The sequence below is a fragment of the Penicillium subrubescens genome (assembly GCF_028828155.1).
Source record: "Penicillium subrubescens strain IBT 31985 chromosome Unknown utg000002l_segment0_segment0, whole genome shotgun sequence".
Taxonomy (NCBI): Eukaryota; Fungi; Ascomycota; class Eurotiomycetes; order Eurotiales; family Aspergillaceae; genus Penicillium; species Penicillium subrubescens.
The window spans coordinates 1911931-1931371 of NW_026643152.1; the positions used below are offsets into that span (position 1 = coordinate 1911931).

General features: G+C 50.6%; 8 protein-coding genes across 8 annotated transcripts; 5 read left to right on the top strand and 3 right to left on the bottom strand.

Moving 5' to 3' along the window:
* Positions 1-104: 104 nt before the first annotated feature.
* N7473_002067 (uncharacterized protein) lies at positions 105-284 on the top strand (the record flags this gene model as incomplete). The annotated part of the gene is made up of 1 exon (XM_057148007.1): positions 105-284. One exon carries the CDS (start codon positions 105-107, stop codon positions 282-284), a length of 180 nt encoding a protein of 59 aa, XP_057011661.1.
* Positions 285-576: 292 nt separating this feature from the next.
* On the bottom strand, positions 577-947 carry N7473_002068 (uncharacterized protein; the record flags this gene model as incomplete). Its single annotated transcript, XM_057148008.1, has 2 exons — positions 577-841; positions 931-947. The coding sequence occupies 2 exons, from the start codon at positions 945-947 to the stop codon at positions 577-579; spliced, it is 282 nt and encodes a 93-aa protein (XP_057011662.1).
* A 796-nt stretch (positions 948-1743) lies between these two features.
* Positions 1744-2220, top strand: N7473_002069 (uncharacterized protein; the record flags this gene model as incomplete). The annotated part of the gene is made up of 1 exon (XM_057148009.1): positions 1744-2220. The coding sequence occupies one exon, from the start codon at positions 1744-1746 to the stop codon at positions 2218-2220; it is 477 nt and encodes a 158-aa protein (XP_057011663.1).
* Positions 2221-5677: 3457 nt separating this feature from the next.
* Positions 5678-7293, top strand: N7473_002070 (MCT family MFS transporter; the record flags this gene model as incomplete). The annotated part of the gene is made up of 4 exons (XM_057148010.1): positions 5678-5993; positions 6045-6151; positions 6220-6803; positions 6864-7293. 4 exons carry the CDS (start codon positions 5678-5680, stop codon positions 7291-7293), a joined length of 1437 nt encoding a protein of 478 aa, XP_057011664.1.
* Positions 7294-7902: 609 nt separating this feature from the next.
* Positions 7903-10297, bottom strand: N7473_002071 (kinesin family protein; the record flags this gene model as incomplete). Its single annotated transcript, XM_057148011.1, has 3 exons — positions 7903-9474; positions 9534-9943; positions 10030-10297. The coding sequence occupies 3 exons, from the start codon at positions 10295-10297 to the stop codon at positions 7903-7905; spliced, it is 2250 nt and encodes a 749-aa protein (XP_057011665.1).
* A 1040-nt stretch (positions 10298-11337) lies between these two features.
* Positions 11338-14322, top strand: N7473_002072 (COPII subunit SEC24; the record flags this gene model as incomplete). Its single annotated transcript, XM_057148012.1, has 4 exons — positions 11338-11871; positions 11949-13595; positions 13668-14237; positions 14311-14322. 4 exons carry the CDS (start codon positions 11338-11340, stop codon positions 14320-14322), a joined length of 2763 nt encoding a protein of 920 aa, XP_057011666.1.
* A 1603-nt stretch (positions 14323-15925) lies between these two features.
* N7473_002073 (mitogen-activated protein kinase) lies at positions 15926-18011 on the top strand (the record flags this gene model as incomplete). Its single annotated transcript, XM_057148013.1, has 7 exons — positions 15926-15928; positions 16065-16346; positions 16653-16780; positions 16845-17040; positions 17099-17480; positions 17545-17892; positions 17983-18011. The coding sequence occupies 7 exons, from the start codon at positions 15926-15928 to the stop codon at positions 18009-18011; spliced, it is 1368 nt and encodes a 455-aa protein (XP_057011667.1).
* Positions 18012-18296: 285 nt separating this feature from the next.
* N7473_002074 (uroporphyrinogen-III synthase HEM4) lies at positions 18297-19422 on the bottom strand (the record flags this gene model as incomplete). The annotated part of the gene is made up of 2 exons (XM_057148014.1): positions 18297-18991; positions 19132-19422. 2 exons carry the CDS (start codon positions 19420-19422, stop codon positions 18305-18307), a joined length of 978 nt encoding a protein of 325 aa, XP_057011668.1. The 3' UTR covers positions 18297-18304.
* Between the last annotated feature and the right edge of the window lie 19 nt (positions 19423-19441).

Here is a 19441-nt window from a genome sequence, read left to right on the forward strand (position 1 = left end):
GAAAATATGTCTTGCAGGTGTGTCAGAGAGAACCGACACAAGGTACTTAATAAACTCATATCAAATAAACCAACCTTGAAGCGCTTTCCCAACTGTCGGGCAATATGGTCCACAACAAGGATGTCTTCATCGTTGGTCTCGTCCTCATGCTATTGGAGATTCAGACTTTGAAGCGCGGGAGCTCGAATCTGGGGGAGGTAGAGCAGCCCGGGGGTTTCAAAGTTGCTTGCACAATGGGGATGCCACCCAATGGAATTCTTGGGTGCCGGGGTTTTGACCGTTAGGGGTTGCCGAATTGTGACGACCCCGGTTTTGTAGCGTTGCGTTGAAGTGGTTTCTTGCCTCCTGTCCCTTCCAATACATACTCTTTGCTGCATGAACACGAGGAAAGCTCAGTCATTTCAGTAGATTGCTGACCCGGAGGTTGTGGTGATGGTGTACGACGATGTGAGAGAAGAAGTCACGAGGAGAGGCAGATGAGTAAGAGGAAATATAAGAGGTACAAGAGAGGGGGCGTGGCTAAGCATGAGAGAAGGGAGAGGCGTTGCTTAGTATCAGAAAAGTCATCGTTATATATTAAGTCAGGGAGTTACGGCGCTTCTTTTCTTCAGCGAAGCGCTTCTTCGCCAGATCCAGTGAAGCGACACGAGTAGCCTCTTCTCTCTCGCGTTCCTCTTTGTCATTGGGTGCTCGGTCGGTATCGTGAGAGGGATCATTCTCTTGGATCACGGCAATGGATGAGGATATGTGCACTTGGACATCGTCACCGGCGTAGACATTATTGAGTTCACCAGTGCCAACGTCGGAGCCAGGATTCCTGACCACGCCGAGCTGTGCCGGACTGGGGGAGGGTGATTTGGTGCGCGAATACCTTTTGGGTTTTTATAAAGGACCAGCGTGACATTCAAGTGTTGTAGCGTTGGAACCTACGCTCCAACGGCAATCATTGAACATATATTACGCCGTCAGCTTAGGAAGCCCCTTCTGCGCAGGACTATCCACGGCGTATTCATAGATGCTTGATATAGACATATCCCGGTTTGTGTATAAGGGGTTTCAGTGGAAGAGAGATGACAGCTGTTATAAGGTCCAGGGGTACCTACCAGAAAGCTCTCCAAACAAAGCTAGTAAGTAATGCGTTTATTCTGCCGGTATACTCCAAAGGATTATACCGCTAGACTAAGTACCAACTTCCATGCTTAGTAGATTTTCTTGCGCTTCACTGGCCTTTGTAATGGCCGCCACCTAGCTACGTAGCTTCTGCTTTGTAAACCCAGAGGGCCCACATGACGCCGTTTCAAAGGACAATGCCCCTAAGCTGGCAACACTAAAGTCAACTACGAAAAAACATAAGAAAACTGACGAAAGCTCTTTCAGCGCCGAAAACACTGCTTCGCCGACACCTCTCGCCCCTGAAACCTGTGGTCTTAACGCGTGAGAAGCCATGATCCGTCAGTATTAACGAGTTCGGAGATAAGGTCATCAAACTGGTCTTCTAGAAGGTCCTCTCGTTCTTATATCCCTCACTTCTCTATCACTAGGTATATCCTTCTACCTTGACACCCTTCTTCTACCCTTGACATCCTCTTCCACAGGTACGTCCTCTTCCACTCCGTCTTTTATATCCTCTCTTGCTCTATCTTCTACTTCTCTCTCTTCCTTACCCTCGATTAACTTTCCCCTTTCACGTCGTCTTTGACTGACAGCATACATTAGTAAGATACGCTAATTAGTACAGTCATCATGCGGGCCGCCCAGCGGGTCCTTGCGATCCCAGAGCTGCTTGCCCTGATTCTTGAGTTCACCGCAGCGGACAATCTTCCAGAGGGCATCGAGAGGCAAAATATTGTGATTCTCTACAAGTGCACCAGCGTCAATCATCTCTGGTTCTGCGAGACTATGCGCCATCTCTGGAGTCATTTAACATGGGAAAAGCTGAAGGCGCTTAAACAGATGCCTATAGAACACAGACAATTCTATGCAGGCTTCATTAAAGTGCGGCACCCGTCCTCGAAGTACCAGACCCAGATCCTGGATGGTTTGCTCTTTCCCCATGTCCTGTCGGTGAATATCAGACTTTGGGACCATCTGACGCTGTTTTATTTACCCCCGATACAAGCCCCTACGCTTCTGGTTCTTGATCTCAACGTCTACAAGGTTAAAATGACCAATGGGCATGTCCTCTACCACGGCTCTGTGGAGAAAAGATTTGCAGAATAAAATGCTCCAATGTCATTTTTGTACCTATGCGATGGCCAAATTCGTCCTTGACTTCGTGAATATAGGCAACTCTTAGCTAATTATAATAACCAACCGATTCTTCGGAGCAATATCCTTCGATCTCTTAGCCCTAGGAATGACGAAGAGGGTATTCGGGACGTCGTATCTGGATGATCTCCCTGCCATCTTTGAGCTTAGAGGTTTAATGTCAGCTATAACCAAGAAGTCATAGGCGACGAGCGTCCTCACCTTGTTGGTCCCCATCCGACTGGGAGGGAATTTCACGAGAGCCCAGTCAAGCATAGTCGCAATATCGTTGGTCATTAAGGACGCCTACTTAATATTTTAAGCTAGATCCGGCCCAGATGTGACCAAAATCAAAGTTTTGGGCTTTGCGAAAGCTTTCAAGCTCATCCAGAAATTCCTGGTGCTTATCCATTATCGTCTTGTGTATTTGATACTCCTCCTGATCAATTTCAGACATAATTACGAAAGTTCCTTCTGCGATTCACCTTTGATACATTTCTCACCTATCATCCGATGTATAGATCCGCATGTCCTGCTCGATTTGTTTGATATGTTGGGTCATAGCCCTTTTACTAGGATGATCGACTCGCAGAGCTTCGGTTCCATCCTCGTTGCACGGCACTCCGTGCTCGCGTAGGTCTCTCATGACTAGAATGAAAGTCAGCAGTCGGTTCTACTATACTATTTAGATATTTCTGTTGATATTCTCCAGGTAGCTCGAAATGTCCCCGGCCCTTACCTTCGAGATATTGTGGCTCAATCCCATCGTCTTCCACGGGAAACACACAACGCAAACTTGTGAGCGCAAACTCACGCCATTGACCGTCGGAAAATTGCAGCTTAAGGAAGCCCTTAAGGCTTCCTGAAGTCGTTTTGGTCGAATAAGGGGCTATACTCTGGCCTATCAATCCAGGTTCTTGCAGAATTTCTCTCTCCAAACCTGGCCATCCGTAAATATCAGTGGACCTATGGGGACCTCGCCAGATTTCATCCTTTATGATTTCAACCGCAACCGTAGGAAGTTCATGTCGGTCCAAAATCTTGACGATCAAATCTCGTGTAGATTTCCAACTTTCCTTGCTTTTGGAGCTCACGGTAACAAGGACCGTAGGTTGATTATTGCGTTTCATTGAGCTTCTACCTCGGCGGTAGCAACCTATTGTTTCGATGCCGGTTACATTGACTTCGTGGATAATATCGTGCAAAACATTATCCCACGTTTCAAACACAAGGTCTGTCTCGAGGACAGGGGATATGCAAGGGTACTTGTAACACTCGAGATCTCGTATCTCCAGGAAGACCTTCGTTAACCAGGTAGGCCGAGCTTCCCTAGCGGCCTCGAGTCATCCATCATCCACCTTTTCACGTGTTGCTGCAACCACAATGGTTGGAATTTGAAGATGGATATCCGTCCCGTGTAACCCATCTCCTCGAGTTGCACAAGATGCTTGCGCATGATATTATACACTTGGCCTATCACTGAATATTGAAAGTCATCATATCCCTCAAGGTCATGCTGAGGAATACTTTTGGCGGGAAGCGAGCATAAGTAAGGGCCACCGACTCGTAGATCCTCATTGCTGAACCCATCAGATATGAAATATCCAATGTCATCGCTGGATCCACGACTTCTTCTATTTTGCCCGTCGGTGGCATTTAGCTTGCCTGCCTCGTCGTTCAATGCCCTTGGTTGAGATCTTTTTTTCGTAAATAACGCTCGACGCACTCTGGATCGGCACCCTTGTCTTCTAGGATTACGGGGGATGCGTAAGAGAGCCCAAGGTCCGATCAACGAGAGATGATAGGGGCCATTTTCGAAGGCTTCGGAGCAAATAGCTCTTAGGATTCTGTTTACTGAGATAAGATGAGCGAGTAACAATTGAAGAGAAAGATCGAAGTATTTGAGGCAGAGGTCAGACAATTGTTACCAAAATAGACTAGAAGAGTGCTCAAGCCCGCATCCCAATTAGACACCCGAAAGATCAAAAAGGCTTAGTAGGTTGTAGTACCAGGGGAACATGGGCACTTCAGCTATGGTGCGAACTGGTTCACACCCATGGGCTTACAACTAGATCCTAAATACTGACGATGAGAAATAGCTAGTAAGGCTGGGCTCTAGGCATGAAACAAGTATTAAACGTGATGCGCCTCCCTCACCGCAAAAGATTTGGAAGCCCAGTGGGGGTTCTACGTGTCTCCCTCCCACATGGTTGGCTTGATACATCTCATTGTTGGTCTGTATGCAAGCCACTACAGGGAATAAATCACAAAAATCGAGGGATCACCGTTTCAAACGCCATTGGACCAACCGGCAATTTTCCCGAGATGTGACAAACCACGGCAGATACACGTTGCTCGTATCCGACTACAAACAGATTATATAGTAGCCCCTCCAGACTATTCAACACAAGTACTGTTACTCCATGTAGATATTCCCGAAGCTTGACCTCGGCCAATTGCTGTCTATATCGGATCGGTGTTTGCATTCACTAATGACATTAACACACTAAAACAATTACCATGCCTCTAGACAGGATCAATATATGAGCACACCCTTTTCGGCCCCTCATCTCGATAGCCAACCAGCAAATTGGCCCCAACTAGGCCCCACGGACTGACCGCGGAGTGTCCAGTCCCACCCCCGGAGCTAAGCGGTCGGAGTCCAGAAAAGAACATCTGCTGGATGATAAACCAAGCAAAAAGTGGAGACGAGTTGGTGCCCTTCCGAGGCGAACTAAACCAGGCTGAGCGCTATTTGTCGACTCCCTACTATTCGTGGGTTAGTGCACTCCTACAATCGCGAGATGAGCCCATGGATTCGCACTCGGAGTTTAGCCTGGCGCGATGGCCGAAGACAGACCGAGTCCGACCGGGGAGTTTTTTCACTCTTGCAGTCGCTGGTGATTATATTCTTCCTCTGGTTTTTGTATATATTCTCTTGCTCTTTCCTTGTGGCGAGTACATCTGCATCTCTACATCCCGTCAACAACTGCCGCCCCCAAATTATCCGCCTAGTATCCAGTACTCCTTAGTCCGGTACATATACGCTCACAAATCAAGTTGCGGGCCGAGGCTATATCAAACTTGATTTTAGAGTTTCTGGTCTTTGCTTGGGGAATATCAAGCTTCAAAGTGAGTCGCTTCGCACTGCATCGCATCCTAGGTTCAATGGCAATCTCCCCTTTGAATGGAGTCGCATACTCTTGCTATCATCGTGCCGACTTGTCAAATACCCCTGATAGTCAATGTGCTCCTGGGATATCTTCCTTCTGAGCGGCACGTCGAGTATACAAGCTTCTGACACAATCGTTGTCGCACAGACTACTCTTGAACCCAGTCGCATGACTTAAGAGCCGATACACTCTTGGAATCGTCAATAGAACGTGGAAAGTGACTGCTCTACTGTCTGTGGAAAACAGCAGACTGGAAAATGGGCGCCAATCATGAGCATGCGACTCCTTCGATTGACAGTGCTACAACAAACATCGCGCCGTCGGACAATTCAACGCCAGCCATGAGCGATCACGTAAATGATGATCTCGAGAAGGGAACTCGCACAGCCGATCCCATCGAGTCAGAGGGACGTGATGTCAATGGAGAACCTCTATCGGAGAAAAGCGAAGCCGTCACTCCAGCTCTGGCTGGTCCTCCAAGCCCTGGCCCTCCGCCAGATGGAGGAGCCGAGGCATGGATGTCCGTGCTAGGAGCCTTTTGCGGATTGTTCGTCAGTTTTGGCTGGATCAACTGTATGTGTGGCCGGTATCTTCTATTCTCAACACTATGCTAACCCTGTGTAGGTATCGGTGTCTTCCAGACCTACTATGAAACTCACCAACTTAGCGACATGTCCACGAGTACAGTGACATGGATCACATCATTGGAGACATTCGTCATGTTCTTTGCTGTAGGTTCTTTCTCATCAGCTTCAGCTCTATATCAACTCCAGCTTATACTCACATGGATATCTATTAGGGCCCGATATTCGGCACCCTCTTCGACAACTATGGTCCCAGATGGATCCTCCTAGGCGGTACATTCTTCCACGTCTTTGGCCTCATGATGGCCTCCCTCTCGACTGAGTACTACCAATTCATCCTCGCCCAAGGAATCTGCAGTCCCCTCGGCGCAAGCGCCATCTTCAACGCTAGCGTAAACTCAGTCAGCACCTGGTTCGCCAAACGTCGCGCCTTCGCACTAGGCGTGACAGCCTCCGGATCAAGTCTAGGAGGTGTGATCTTCCCAATCATGGTGTCGAATCTGATCCCGAAAGTTGGGTTCGCCTGGGCAATGCGTATCTGTGCCTTTTTGATCCTGTTTATGCTGGGCATTTCCAATATCACCCTCAAGTCGAGGCTGAAGCATACTAAGAAGCCGTTCGATATTATGAATTTCGTTCGTCCGCTGAAGGATGTGAAATTCGTTGTTACGGTTGCTGCGTGCTTCTGTTTCTTCTGGGGTATGTTCTTGCCTTTTACGTTTGTTATCACGCAGGCGCAGCGATATGGCATGTCGGAGCATTTATCGCAGTATCTCATTCCGATTTTGAATGCGGCTAGGTAAGCGTTTTACTCTTCTTTTCTTGCCCTGCTATGATTATCATACTAATATTTTGATAGTGTCTTCGGTCGTACTGTCCCGGGTTACATGGCAGACCGCGTTGGCCGCTACAACGTCATGATCTTCTTCAGCTATCTCTCCGCCATCCTCGTCTTAGCCCTATGGCTCCCATCACGCAGCAACGCCCCCGCCATCGTATTCAGCGCAATGTACGGCTTTGGTTCCGGTGCCTTCGTGTCTCTGGCCCCAGCACTTATTGCCCAAATCTCTGATCTGCGCGAGGTCGGTGTCCGCAATGGTACCTGTTTCTCGATTATCTCCTTCGCTGCTCTCACTGGTACCCCGATTGGCGGTGCTCTGGTTCCTGATGTTTTGACTGGCTCGTATACGAGACTGCAGGTCTTCAGTGGCGTGGTCATGCTTGCTGGCGCATCGCTATTTGTTGTCGCTAGGATTGTTGTTGGCGGAGTGAAGATGGGCAAGGTATAATGTCTAGGTTTGAAAAGATGGGGATAGTTGAATTAGCAGAGCCTCTTAGCTCTACGGGTGCATTTAAGATGATTTAATTTAGCATTGATAGACAGGATGCATGCATGTTCCACGGGGACAGCTGAATTTATAATATGCTCATACATAGAGGTTTAATCAACAATGATTGGGCTGTCACTCGCAAAATTCATAGAATATCCAGTATCTCGCAACCTTAAAGCTGGTCTCGAGGACAGAGAGTTGTGGCTTGATTACAGGAATCAGCCTTTGACACGATGCATCCAAGATGCGCAATAGGGCCCGTTGATTGACCAAGTCCTAGGATGACTATTCGACGACTCAAAGTAATCCTGGCCAAGAGTCTTCAATTACTTGACATGTCTCTACACACTCTCAGATGAGAAACTATCCATGTGCAATGTTGAAAGACTTCATTCTTCTAATTCAAAACAACCCCAACCCAGCAAAAGTGAAACCAAAAACGCCCCAGCACCGTCGCTGAAGGAAGATGCATAAAAACCAACATAATGCCCAAGTCAATGCCCAAGACATGAAACAGGAAAATGCAAAAATGCAAAAATGCAAAAATGCAAAATGCAAAATGCAAAATCAAACCAAAACTCCATTCCGCATGTTCTCGACCGTACGAACACCCACACCCTTCAACGTACTCAGCTCAGCCAGACTGCTCACCTGGAACTGTGGCTGGTCCGAGATTCTTTCGTCGCTGGTAACCAACGACTGGTCCATCTCGCAGAGGCAGTCAACGATAGCCTCTGCCTTCTTAGCGCCAACGCCTTTCAATAACTTGATTTGGCTTACATCCCGTGAGTTGATGATGGAGAGGAGGTGGATTGTGCGTGGGGATACGGAGGGATCCTCGTAGTCATCCAGTACACTCAGGTCACCCCCATTGTGACGGAGAGCCTTGGACGTAGCGCGTTTCTTTGACTTTGGCAGGATACTATCCTCGCCACTTGAGAACCCGTCACCACCAGTTTGATCCATGTACTCATTGTCAAGATCCTCTGCTTGGCGCTTGCCTAGGGTAAGAGTCGGCTCCTTCTTGAGAGACAGCATGCTTCCGAATCTGCCCTTGGGAGGTGACACATGAGCAGCGGACTGACGAGGTTGAACCTTCCCATGAAGGCGCTCCTTCAGAGCTGCGATCTTAGCTGCAAGCTTCTCATTGTGCGGGAAATGCGGGAGAGCCAGCTGGTACATCCTCAATGCGGAGCTGCTCTCGCCACGCGCCTGGTGCTGTTTGGCCATGAGCAGATATGAAAGACCCTCTGCACGAGCGTCTTCGGTGCCTTCAATGCGCTGTTCGAGCTGTTCCAATCGACGCTGGAGCTGCTCATTTAACTCACGGGCCTCAGTCTGTCTTGATTGCTCACTCACAGCCCGAACAGCCAGTATCTCCTCGACCTTTTTCTCAACCATTTCCTCAATCTTAGCCGCGTAGATATCACCATAGTTCATCTGTGGTGGGACGATGCTCGGACGGGGTGGCTTCAAGGTTCGAATGGGATGCGCCTCGGAGAGAGACGGCAACTTGGAAATCTCAGACTTCCGAATTTGAGTCACAGCCTTGGGCTGGGATCGATCGGAGTAGACACTGAAAGCCTTCAGGGGCTTTTCCTCATCCTTCTTAGCGGGGTCTTTGACGACAGAAGCGGGCATGTTGACATGAACTGAAGCAGTGAGGGGCTGCAGCGGTTTCCGGGTTGCTGCCAAAGATGGTCGAACGGCGGGTCTAGCAGGACCTTTGAAAATCGGGTCATTCTCGACTTCTCGAACCTCAATCTTCCTGGTGCGATTGGCAACACTCAAAGAGCTAATCGTGTCCAAATGGTATGATCGGACGGGTGCAAGATTGAGGATCATGACAGTCAGGCCATTGTTTTGTCCCAGTGACAAAATTCGAGTCATCTTTGACTCGCGATACGGGATGCGTTGTTGCTTTTTGGTGATTGCCTCGACACATTGTGCGAGAACAAAGAGACTCTTGTTGATGCTGGCCGACTCCACCATGCGCTCTTTGTCATTCTCAGTTCGTCGGTTGTCTTCCGAGCCTGCAAGATCGATGGCAGAAGCAGTGCTGGTGCGGGTCTTTTCCGGGGTTGTGACCGTAATCTTTACTCCAAGGACCGCGTGGGAACGAGACGAATGGGCATTCAACTATGAACAAAATCGTCAGCAACTCAAACCGAAAGCGCAAATGAAGTCCTTTGACTAACCTTCGTCGCCGAAGTCGAACGGTTAGTGTTTGCCTGATCATAGAGGCTCTCAAACTCCTTCAAACTCGTACACGGCTTCTCGGTCAGCCCACAGACTACTGTCTTGCCTCCGTTGTCCCGAAGAGGAAGCCCTGCCAGTGTGCGCTTCTCGGGCGGCTCAAACAGATCATACACCTTGTCGTTATAAATCTCGTAGTAGCTCAGAGAGACCTGCACGGTAGTCTCTCCGTTGCTATCCTTTTCCATCTTTCGACTCCGTCTGTAGATGCCGCTCAGGAGTCGGGGAATAACACCTCGGTCCGCGAGACTTTTACCGCCGCGCATCGTGTGTGTCTTGCCGGTTCCAGTAACACCGTAGGCGAAGAGAGTAATATCAAATCCATTGAACAGGTGCTTTATCGTGGGCGCGACTATTGCAAGACAGCGAATGAGCGTTTGACCATTGACATGCCACACGGAGCCCTTCACGAAGCCCCCAACTCGAGAAACCACTCACCCTCTGCATCAAACAGCTCCTGTTGTGTCACATCCGCATCGTAGACCGCATTGAACTGGAAAGTATACTCCTCGCCTTCGTTCTTGGGGTTGGGAATGCGAACAACGTTATCTCTGTCCCTCAACGCTGCCAGCTTTCGGTCGCCGTTCAAAGACTCGCGCGACTTGGTTTCGGCAGCACCAGCGGAGGCACCGGTGCGAAGAATGACATCGAGATCGCGTTCCGACTTGAGAAGTGGTCGTACTCGTGCGACGACCCGAACGCTCATTGTGACGACTCACACATTCAACGGTGCTGGACCAATTGTGCTGTGATTTCGAGATTTCTGGTCCAAGCCGGTGTTCCAATCCCTCGCTAAACGGACCGCAGGAACGCACGTGCAGAGAAAAGGAATCAAAAAGAATAAACAAAATCCTCCAAAAGAAAGAAGAGAAAACGACTACCTACTGCTGTTGGCGGAGGGGATGATGCAAGACCGGAGATTGAAGGTGTGGAGGTGTTCGTGTGCAGCGGAAGACATTGTGGTGCGTCGTGTTGGCCGGGCAACCACTCTACCCTTACTCGGCCACATTCTTAGAGTATTGCCATGAGTGCTTTCATCTATGCAGCCAGATCAGATATGGAAATAAGCATAAGGGCAGCATAGTCTTTATGAAGAAATATAAAAGGGCTTCATTCAGGGATCAGCCCTTCAAAACTCACCCAGATCGCCTGGTCTGTGCCTTAATTTGCATGGACTAAGGCTAGTGAGATCGAGTACCAGGATGCTTTGACCAGGAGCGTTAATTAGCAGATATATAACCAACAAAAGAAATATTAATGCTAGAAACAAATGATTCACCTTGCATGTCATTCTAAATGTCAATAAACCATATTTTCTTCCTCTTTCCTTACAATATATCCACTCTTTAATTGTCATCTCCTTTGTATACTTCCGACTTCGCTGTGGCCGAGCTCTCATGTGCCTGCGACCCCGTGATTGGCTGGCCAGCCACAACCTAAAGGCCACCTTCGCCATCACCGCCTCCTTCGCTTCTCTCTCCCCCTCCGTCCCTGTGTCTCTGGTATGATCTAAACCCCTCTCGGTGCTTGTCTGCTTTCCTTCGGACCGATTACCTGTGTTAGCCCGTTCCATATTGATCCCAACTTGGTCGATGGTAAAGCTGATTGTGGGGTTCTAGCGAAGCTGTCACCCGCGACCCCATACCAACCACAACCACCCTCCCACCCGAAATTTGTCGCCTATCCCGACCTCCCAATCCCGTTAACGAATTCACCCCGAGATATTTCAACCTCTAGCAGATCTTCATGGCAGCTCCACAAGGGGGTTACCCTCCACAGGAGGGGTACGCCCAGCCCGGCTATGTCTCCCCGGATCCCACACAACAGCAACAGTCGGCCGTCCCCCCGCAGGGAGCGCCGCCTACTGGCGCCGCAGCCAAGAAGAAGAGAGCATACGCAGGTGAGGCCTTTGAGTTTGGTTCTGGTGCCAATGCCGCGCTCGGAGGTCAGCCCACTGCCGGAGGCGCCTTTGGTGGCTATCCTCAGCAGCCGCAAGCTGCGGGATATCAACAGCCGACCTACGGCGCCGACCCAGCTCAGATGCAGCCCGCCGCCACCGGCTACGCCGCTCCTGTAGACAATGTTACGCAAATGACCCAGCAATTCGGCGGAATGGGTATGAGCGAACCGCACCACATGCCCCCAGCCCAGCCTCAGCCTGCGGCGCAGCCCCAGCGCAATGTCCAACTTAACCAGCTCTACCCAACGGACCTCATCTCTCAACCCTTTAATGTCGCAGAGTTGGACTACCCCCCTCCTCCCATCATTCTGCCTCCGCAGGTACGTCCGGAGCTCTCTGTGCATTGCGCATTCCCCCGCCGTGCGAGGATCGCCCAAGATGACTGACAACCCCGCAGACCAGTGTTTTCGAGTCTCCCACCGCCAATTGCCCTCCCAAATATATGCGGTCCACTTTGAATGCAGTCCCTACGAATAATTCCCTCCTCAAGAAGTCCAAGCTGCCTTTTGCTCTCGTCATTCAGCCTTACGCCGCTCTTCACGACGCCGAGGATCCCATTCCTGTCATTCCGGACCAAGTCATTTCACGATGCAGACGTTGCCGCTCTTATATCAATCCTTTCGTTACATTCCTCGACCATGGCCACCGCTGGCGCTGCAATATGTGTAACCTCACCAATGATGTGCCCCAGGCCTTCGATTGGGATTCCACACACCAGAGGCCCGCTGATCGTGCGCTCCGCGCCGATCTGAACCACAGCATGGTCGAGTTTGTTGCACCTCAAGAATACATGGTCCGACCTCCCCAACCGCTGGTTTACCTCTTCCTGATCGATGTGAGCTATGCTTCGGTTACGAGCGGTCTTTTGGCCGTTATCGCACGCTGCATCAAGGAAAGCCTCGACCGCATTCCCAACGCAGACCGACGGACCCGTCTTGGCTTCGTCGCGGTGGACTCTAGCCTGCACTACTTCAGCATCCCCCGCGATGGCTCGCCCAGCTCGGACCCTCAGATGCTGGTTATTAGCGACCTCGACGAGCCCTTCCTTCCCATCCCCGGCGATCTTCTGGTGACACTGAGCGAATGCCGGGAGAACATTGAGACATTCTTGGATAAGCTGCAGACGATGTTCCAGAACACTCAGAACAACAGCTGCGCCATGGGTTCGGCTCTGCGTGCCGGTTACAAGCTGATTTCGCCCGTTGGAGGTAAGATGACCGTGCTGAGCGCATCCTTGCCCAACATCGGCCACGGGGCGCTCACTATGCGTGAGGATAAGAAGGTGCTAGGTACAAGCAAGGAGTCTGCTCTTCTGCAGACCGCCAACTCTTTCTATAAGAGCTTTGCAGTTGAATGCTCCAAGGCTCAGGTGTCTGTCGATATGTTCCTCTTCTCGTCCCAATACCAGGACGTTGCCTCTCTTAGCTGCTTGCCTCGGTACACTGGTGGTCAGACCTACTTCTACCCCGGCTGGAACGCCGCCCGGTCAGAAGATGCTATGAAGTTTGCCCGCGAGTTCTCCGAGTATCTCTCCTCTGAGATTGGTCTGGAGGCTGTGCTCCGAGTTCGTGCTACCACCGGCCTCCGCATGAGCACCTTCTATGGTAACTTCTTTAACCGCAGCTCCGATCTCTGCGCGTTCCCTGCTTTCCCCCGCGACCAGGCTTATGTTGTCGAGGTTGCTATCGACGAGACCGTGGCCAAGCCGGTTGTGTGCTTGCAGGCCGCCGTTCTTCACACCACCTGCAACGGCGAACGTCGCATTCGGGTCATCACCGTTGCTCTGCCTACCACCACGAACCTGGCTGATGTCTATGCCTCGGCTGATCAGCAGGCTGTGGCCACCTTCTTCAGCCACAAGGCTGTTGAGCGCGCTCTGAGCAGCGGTCTCGAGCCCGCTCGCGAGGCTCTGCAGACCAAGATTATCGAGTTGCTGACGACCTACCGCAAGGAGCTTGCCGGTGGCAGCGTCAGCGGTAGTGGTCTCCAGTTCCCAGCCAACCTTCGCGGTCTGCCCGTCCTCTTCCTTGCTTTGATCAAGAATGTAAGTGTTCTCCAAACTATCTGTGCGCGGATATCATAGTTGCATATCTTGTTACTAACTAACTCTCTATAGCTTGGTCTTCGCAAGTCGGCTCAGATCCCGACGGATATGCGGTCTGCCGCCCTTTGCCTTCTGTCGACTCTGCCCCTGCCTCTCCTTATCCAATACATCTACCCCAAGATGTACTCTCTCCACGACATGCCCGACACTGCAGGTGTGCCCGACGAGCAGACCGGCGAGATTACCTTGCCGCCTACCGTCAACCTTTCCTCAGGCCGCATCGCTTCGTACGGTCTGTACCTGATCGACGATGGTCAGACACAGTTCCTGTGGGTCGGCCGTGACGCCGTTCCCCAGTTGATTGAGGATGTGTTTGGTGTAGCGGACCGGAACCAGTTGCGGGTGGGTAAGACGACTTTGCCCGAGGTAGACAACGAGTTCAACCAGCGGGTGCGGGCGGTGATTGAGAAGAGTCGGGACCACCACTCGAAGGGTGTGGGCAGTATGATCGTGCCTCACCTGTATGTGGTGCGCGAGGATGGTGAGCCGGGTCTGCGCCTTTGGGCCCAGACGATGCTGGTGGAGGACCGCGCGGACCAGAGCGTTAGCCTGGATCAATGGATGACGACGCTGCGGGAGAAGGTATGCTGATGACCTGGATAGTTTCCTCTCTGCTTCAAGTCGTTCTCCCCGACTGACTCCTCTGCTCTACCAGGTTGTGCAGTAACATGCTCTTCCTTTTGTTCTCTGTATTTGCTCGTTTTCCTCCTGTACCTCATTCTCCTCCTCCAAACCTCCCATTTTCATGAATCCTCCACGTTTTTCTCTCTATCCTCTTGCTCGATCTCCCGCCTGTACCATTACGGATTGAAGGGCTCGGGTTTCTCTGTGCGGGCATCCTCTCACACCCCCAATTTTGGAAGTAGACCAGGGTTTATGTTCGTTTTCCTTTTTTTTTATGTTCCTCATTTCATTTGCAACTGTTCTCCCTACAGGGCGCCTAGAAAGCCCGCAAACCATCTACGCCGGCCATGAGTAGTTCCCTCGAAAATCGAATGTTTGATGTTATTTTTGTATCCCACGTTGCGCCTCAGCCTCAATAGTTTCATTAGTGGCCTTAGTGGTCTGGTCCTATGGGCGTTAGTTTCACTAGTCCCGGGTGGTGTGTACCATTTCCAGTTGAACTGCCTGAGCTACCGTACGGAGTACTATGTACTGTATTTGGCTGGTCCTTCGTGATCCTTTCGTATGTATCCCGTGTCTCTCTGTCTCTCCCACCCATTCCGTGTTTAGAGTGCTCAGGTTTGATCATCACGCCAATCAAAAGCATCCGACACCGGCTTGGTGGTGGTGAAACCCAGAGGAGGGCTGTTGCTCCAATCACCGTGGCATCTGAGGGGTCTGCGGGTGGAGACGGCGAAGTCAACTGTGATTGTGACCAGTTCCGACAGTAGCGCGGTTCAGTCTGGCTCGAGACAGGTTGGGTTGAGGCCATTTGGCGCTGGTGGCGGGAACTCTTTTTTTGTTCAGTAGTTACTGGGTATGTGTGATATGAATCATGGACATATTTAGCAATTCGCTGGGAGTTCATACTTGAAGTAATTGGGTGATGGTGGTTTCTTGGATTGTGTGGAGAAAAGGCCCCGGCCAGAGCCAAGGTTCACTAGAAAAGATAATCAGTTAAAGTGATCAATTGATAAATTGATTTCAGGGGATTAGACAGACGAAACACTGGGAGAAAACTAAAACATTAGAAACAGAAGAACCAGGGTGTCAAGGTCTAGAAGGTATCATCCTAGACAGACTGGATAGATCCAAGGCGATCATTCCTGTATAGTCATTCTAAGTATATAAAACCATAGGACCAGAACAGTCCATTGTTAAGATTGTCGAACTATCACAATCTCATAATATCATACTGGATGAGCATCTATACCAATAGAGATTGCAATAAGAATAGCCACCAGCCTCCTCCATCATAAAGAGAGTCATTCTCCCCGAGTAGACTCCATAGTGGAGGTACTTTTCGTACCATCACCCATTCCATCTTAACTATCTCATTCATCGCTCTCAGGTTATTCCTCCAGCAATTCGTTTCCGGTCTTTTTATCCATTCATCTATTCCCTTATTAACACCTCCCCCCTGCTCGTCTTTCTTTGCCCCACCACGCCCGACACAGCGGCCCGTGGCTGAGTCCCGCTGATTCCTCTCCTCTCCCCACCTAACACACCTCCCATCTTCCCAAAACTTGCCCTGAACCTGGATACTGGACGAAAGGAGAACTGAACAACAAACAAACAAATCAGGTATGTGCTCATTCTGCTCATCCATGGTACTTTGAGACGCGTTCGTGGCTGTCCCTATCAACTGTGATACTTTGCTGGCGATCACCCGCCAAACCCAAACCCCCGCCTCGGCACGCCTTCATCTTTCCTCCTTCACCTTTCATCTTCACCGTCCTCCAACAGCTCACTAACCCAAGACACCACCTCCTCTCAGCCTCCCGAAACCTGTTCACTTCCTTGGTGGTGCTCTTTCCTCCCGACACACCCCCTCGGAGCTCGGTCGCTTGCTCTACTCGCCGCGGATTCCCTCTTTCTTCCTCGCCCCTGATCGCATCGTCACCAGAGCTCTTCAACCCTCCTTCCTCCCAATCTCGCGACCTCCGATTGTGTGAACGGGTGATAGACAACGAGGACGGAGATCAATATCGAATAGGACCCGCATTCATACCCGGCGCGCAAACAAATGTAAGCTCGTCCTTACCCTAGTCTTGCATTTTCCTCTGTGGATGCGCCGTTTGTCCTCCCAAATTTGGATACTCTTGGTCAGCTTGCTGGCATATTTTGGATTTTCGATTGCTTTCGCAACTTCCCCCGTTTGAGTGGCATGCCACTGTCCCTGTTTGAGCTGTGCCAGTCGCTCTGGAGCTCAGCTTTTCTCTTCTCTTGAGCTTTGTTTGCATTAACTCTCCCCGCATCATGGAATGCTTCCCGTTCTCCCGTGCCCTATGCTGGGCTTTTGGCCCGATCAATCGAGCTGACCATGAACCTCAGTCCCACAGAACCGGCACGATGGTTCAACAGAACCTTGCACAGGGAGGTTCGCGGAAGATCTCCTTCAACGTCTCCGATCAATATGAGATCCAGGATGTGATCGGTGAAGGCGCATACGGTGTCGTCTGGTAAGCCCTCTTTCTTACCCCCGCGAGTTAAGCATGCATGACATCGCGGCTCATAAAAATGTAGCTCCGCCATTCACAAGCCTTCTGGCCAGAAGGTCGCCATCAAAAAGATCACTCCCTTCGACCATTCCATGTTCTGCCTGCGGACACTGCGTGAGATGAAGCTGCTGCGCTACTTTAACCACGAGAACATTATCTCCATTCTGGATATCCAACGACCTCGCAACTACGAGGGCTTCAACGAGGTGTATTTGATTCAGGTATGCCAAGAAGAAAGTGATGGTATCACTTGCTTCGATCAATCTGACCCGTCTTTAGGAGCTGATGGAAACCGACATGCACCGTGTCATCCGCACGCAAGATCTGTCCGACGATCACTGCCAATACTTCATCTACCAGACGCTGCGCGCCCTCAAGGCTATGCACTCCGCCAACGTCCTGCACCGTGATCTCAAGCCCTCCAATCTCCTGCTCAACGCCAACTGTGATCTGAAAGTGTGTGATTTCGGTCTGGCCCGCTCGGCCGCTTCTACTGATGACAACTCTGGTTTCATGACGGAATATGTGGCTACTCGCTGGTACCGTGCCCCGGAGATTATGTTGACATTCAAGGAATACACCAAGGCCATTGACGTGTGGAGTGTGGGCTGCATATTAGCTGAGATGCTGAGCGGCAAGCCACTGTTCCCCGGAAAGGATTGTACGTGACGGCATTCAATCGCTGTACCTTTTAATATGACTATCCACTAACTCTGATCATCTAGATCACCACCAGCTCACCCTCATCCTGGATGTCCTCGGCACACCAACAATGGAAGACTACTACGGTATCAAATCTCGACGAGCCCGCGAGTACATCCGCTCTCTCCCCTTTAAGAAGAAGATCCCCTTCCGCGCCCTCTTCCCCAAGAGCAATGACCAGGCCTTGGACCTGCTCGAGAAGCTGCTGGCCTTCAACCCAGCCAAGCGTATCTCCGTCGAGGACGCCCTGCGCCACCCGTACCTCGAACCATACCACGACCCGGAGGATGAGCCGACGGCGCCGCCCATTCCCGAGGGCTTCTTTGATTTCGACAAGAACAAGGATTCTCTGAGCAAGGAGCAATTGAAGTGTGAGTTTTGGATTTACTCTTGTTTCATCCTCTCCCCTTGGATAGACGTGACTAGATGGAACCACTTGCTAACTGATGATATTTATCTAGTGTTGATCTATGAGGAGATTATGCGGTAAGGACCGCGCTGCGAGGGACCGTGGCAATGTTTTTATTTTCTCTTTCTGTTTAAGCATGCAATCAATCGATCGACTGTCAGCCTGGATGCGACTTCGCCGTGGTTAGATAACAAGGACAAATCTGAAAATAGCAATCCACGGGGATGATCTGTCAATGTTCAAAATCCAATCAACGTTGAAACGAACGAAGTCCAGTAGTAATGAGTATCTTCCAAGGAATATTGTACACTGTGCTGTACCTGATATATACAATTCTATAACATATGGACAAAGGAACCGAAAAGAGCCTGTTCTCAATCCCCCCTCGCATCCATAAACCTCCGTATCCCCTCCGCGATCCCCTCCGGACTCGGCTTCTCCGCACAAACATCCGCCTCAAACCCAAACGTCTCCCTCAAGTAATCCCTCGTCGTCGGCCCGATAGTCGCAATGAATACATCCCGCTGCTTTTCATGCGCACCCGAACCTTGATCCTGGTCCTGATTCTTGAACGGCCCCATCCCAAGAACCCTCAACATCCCCTCGCACCCCGTCGGCGAAAAAACAACCACCCAAAGCGGTCCTTTTCCTCCTAGGCCTTGCTGGCCGTGTACCTCCTTGCTCACCGCATCCCTAAAATCATTCTCAAAAGAATCCATTTCACCGGTTTCATAGACGACGATTTCATCAACGTTTATCCGTTGGCTCTCCGGTCTGGCGGGATCCATGAGTGTTTTCGGTATGATATCTCTGCGCTGTTCGCCGACTAGGAAGAGGAGGGATGGTTTCGCAGTAGCATTGGTGGTAGTGGTGTCTGGGTATAACCCATTATAATGCTCCAACATCAAATATGCTAATTTTTGTCCGTTACCGGCGTCTGCGCCGTGGATTGTTGCGCTGGGTAGGTATTTGTTGCGGAGGGTTGTGAGGGCGTGGGCTGTGGCGGGGCCGACGGTGTAGAGGGGGAGGGGGTGGGGGTTGTTTTGAGGGAGTGAATGGGACTAGAAGATAGTTTAAGTTAGTTGGATTGAATTGGGTATTATCAATTGAGGAAGTATAGCTAGACAATTGTAGAGCGTGTAGTTTAGGGTTGGAGTAACATACGGCCGTTCTCTTCGATCATCTCCGCAAAAGCTTCCACCGCGCGCTGGCTGGTAAATATCATACCGCCATACTTCTTATCACTGCCATTATCCTCATTATTCCCATTATGGCTTGTGGTAGTACTCGTGGTAGTGGTGGTGTCTGCATTGAAAGCACCAGACGCAAAGAAATCGCGGACAGTAGCTAGGTTGTCCCTGTGGAAGCGATGTTCGAGGACGGGGATGAAGGTGGGGTTGTAGCCGTTTGTGGAGAAGTAATCTTCGTAACCGTCGTGTGGAGAGGATTTTGTTTTTAGGAGTAGGATTGGTATTTGGGGTTGAGAGGACATTTTGGTTGTTAGGTGGTGG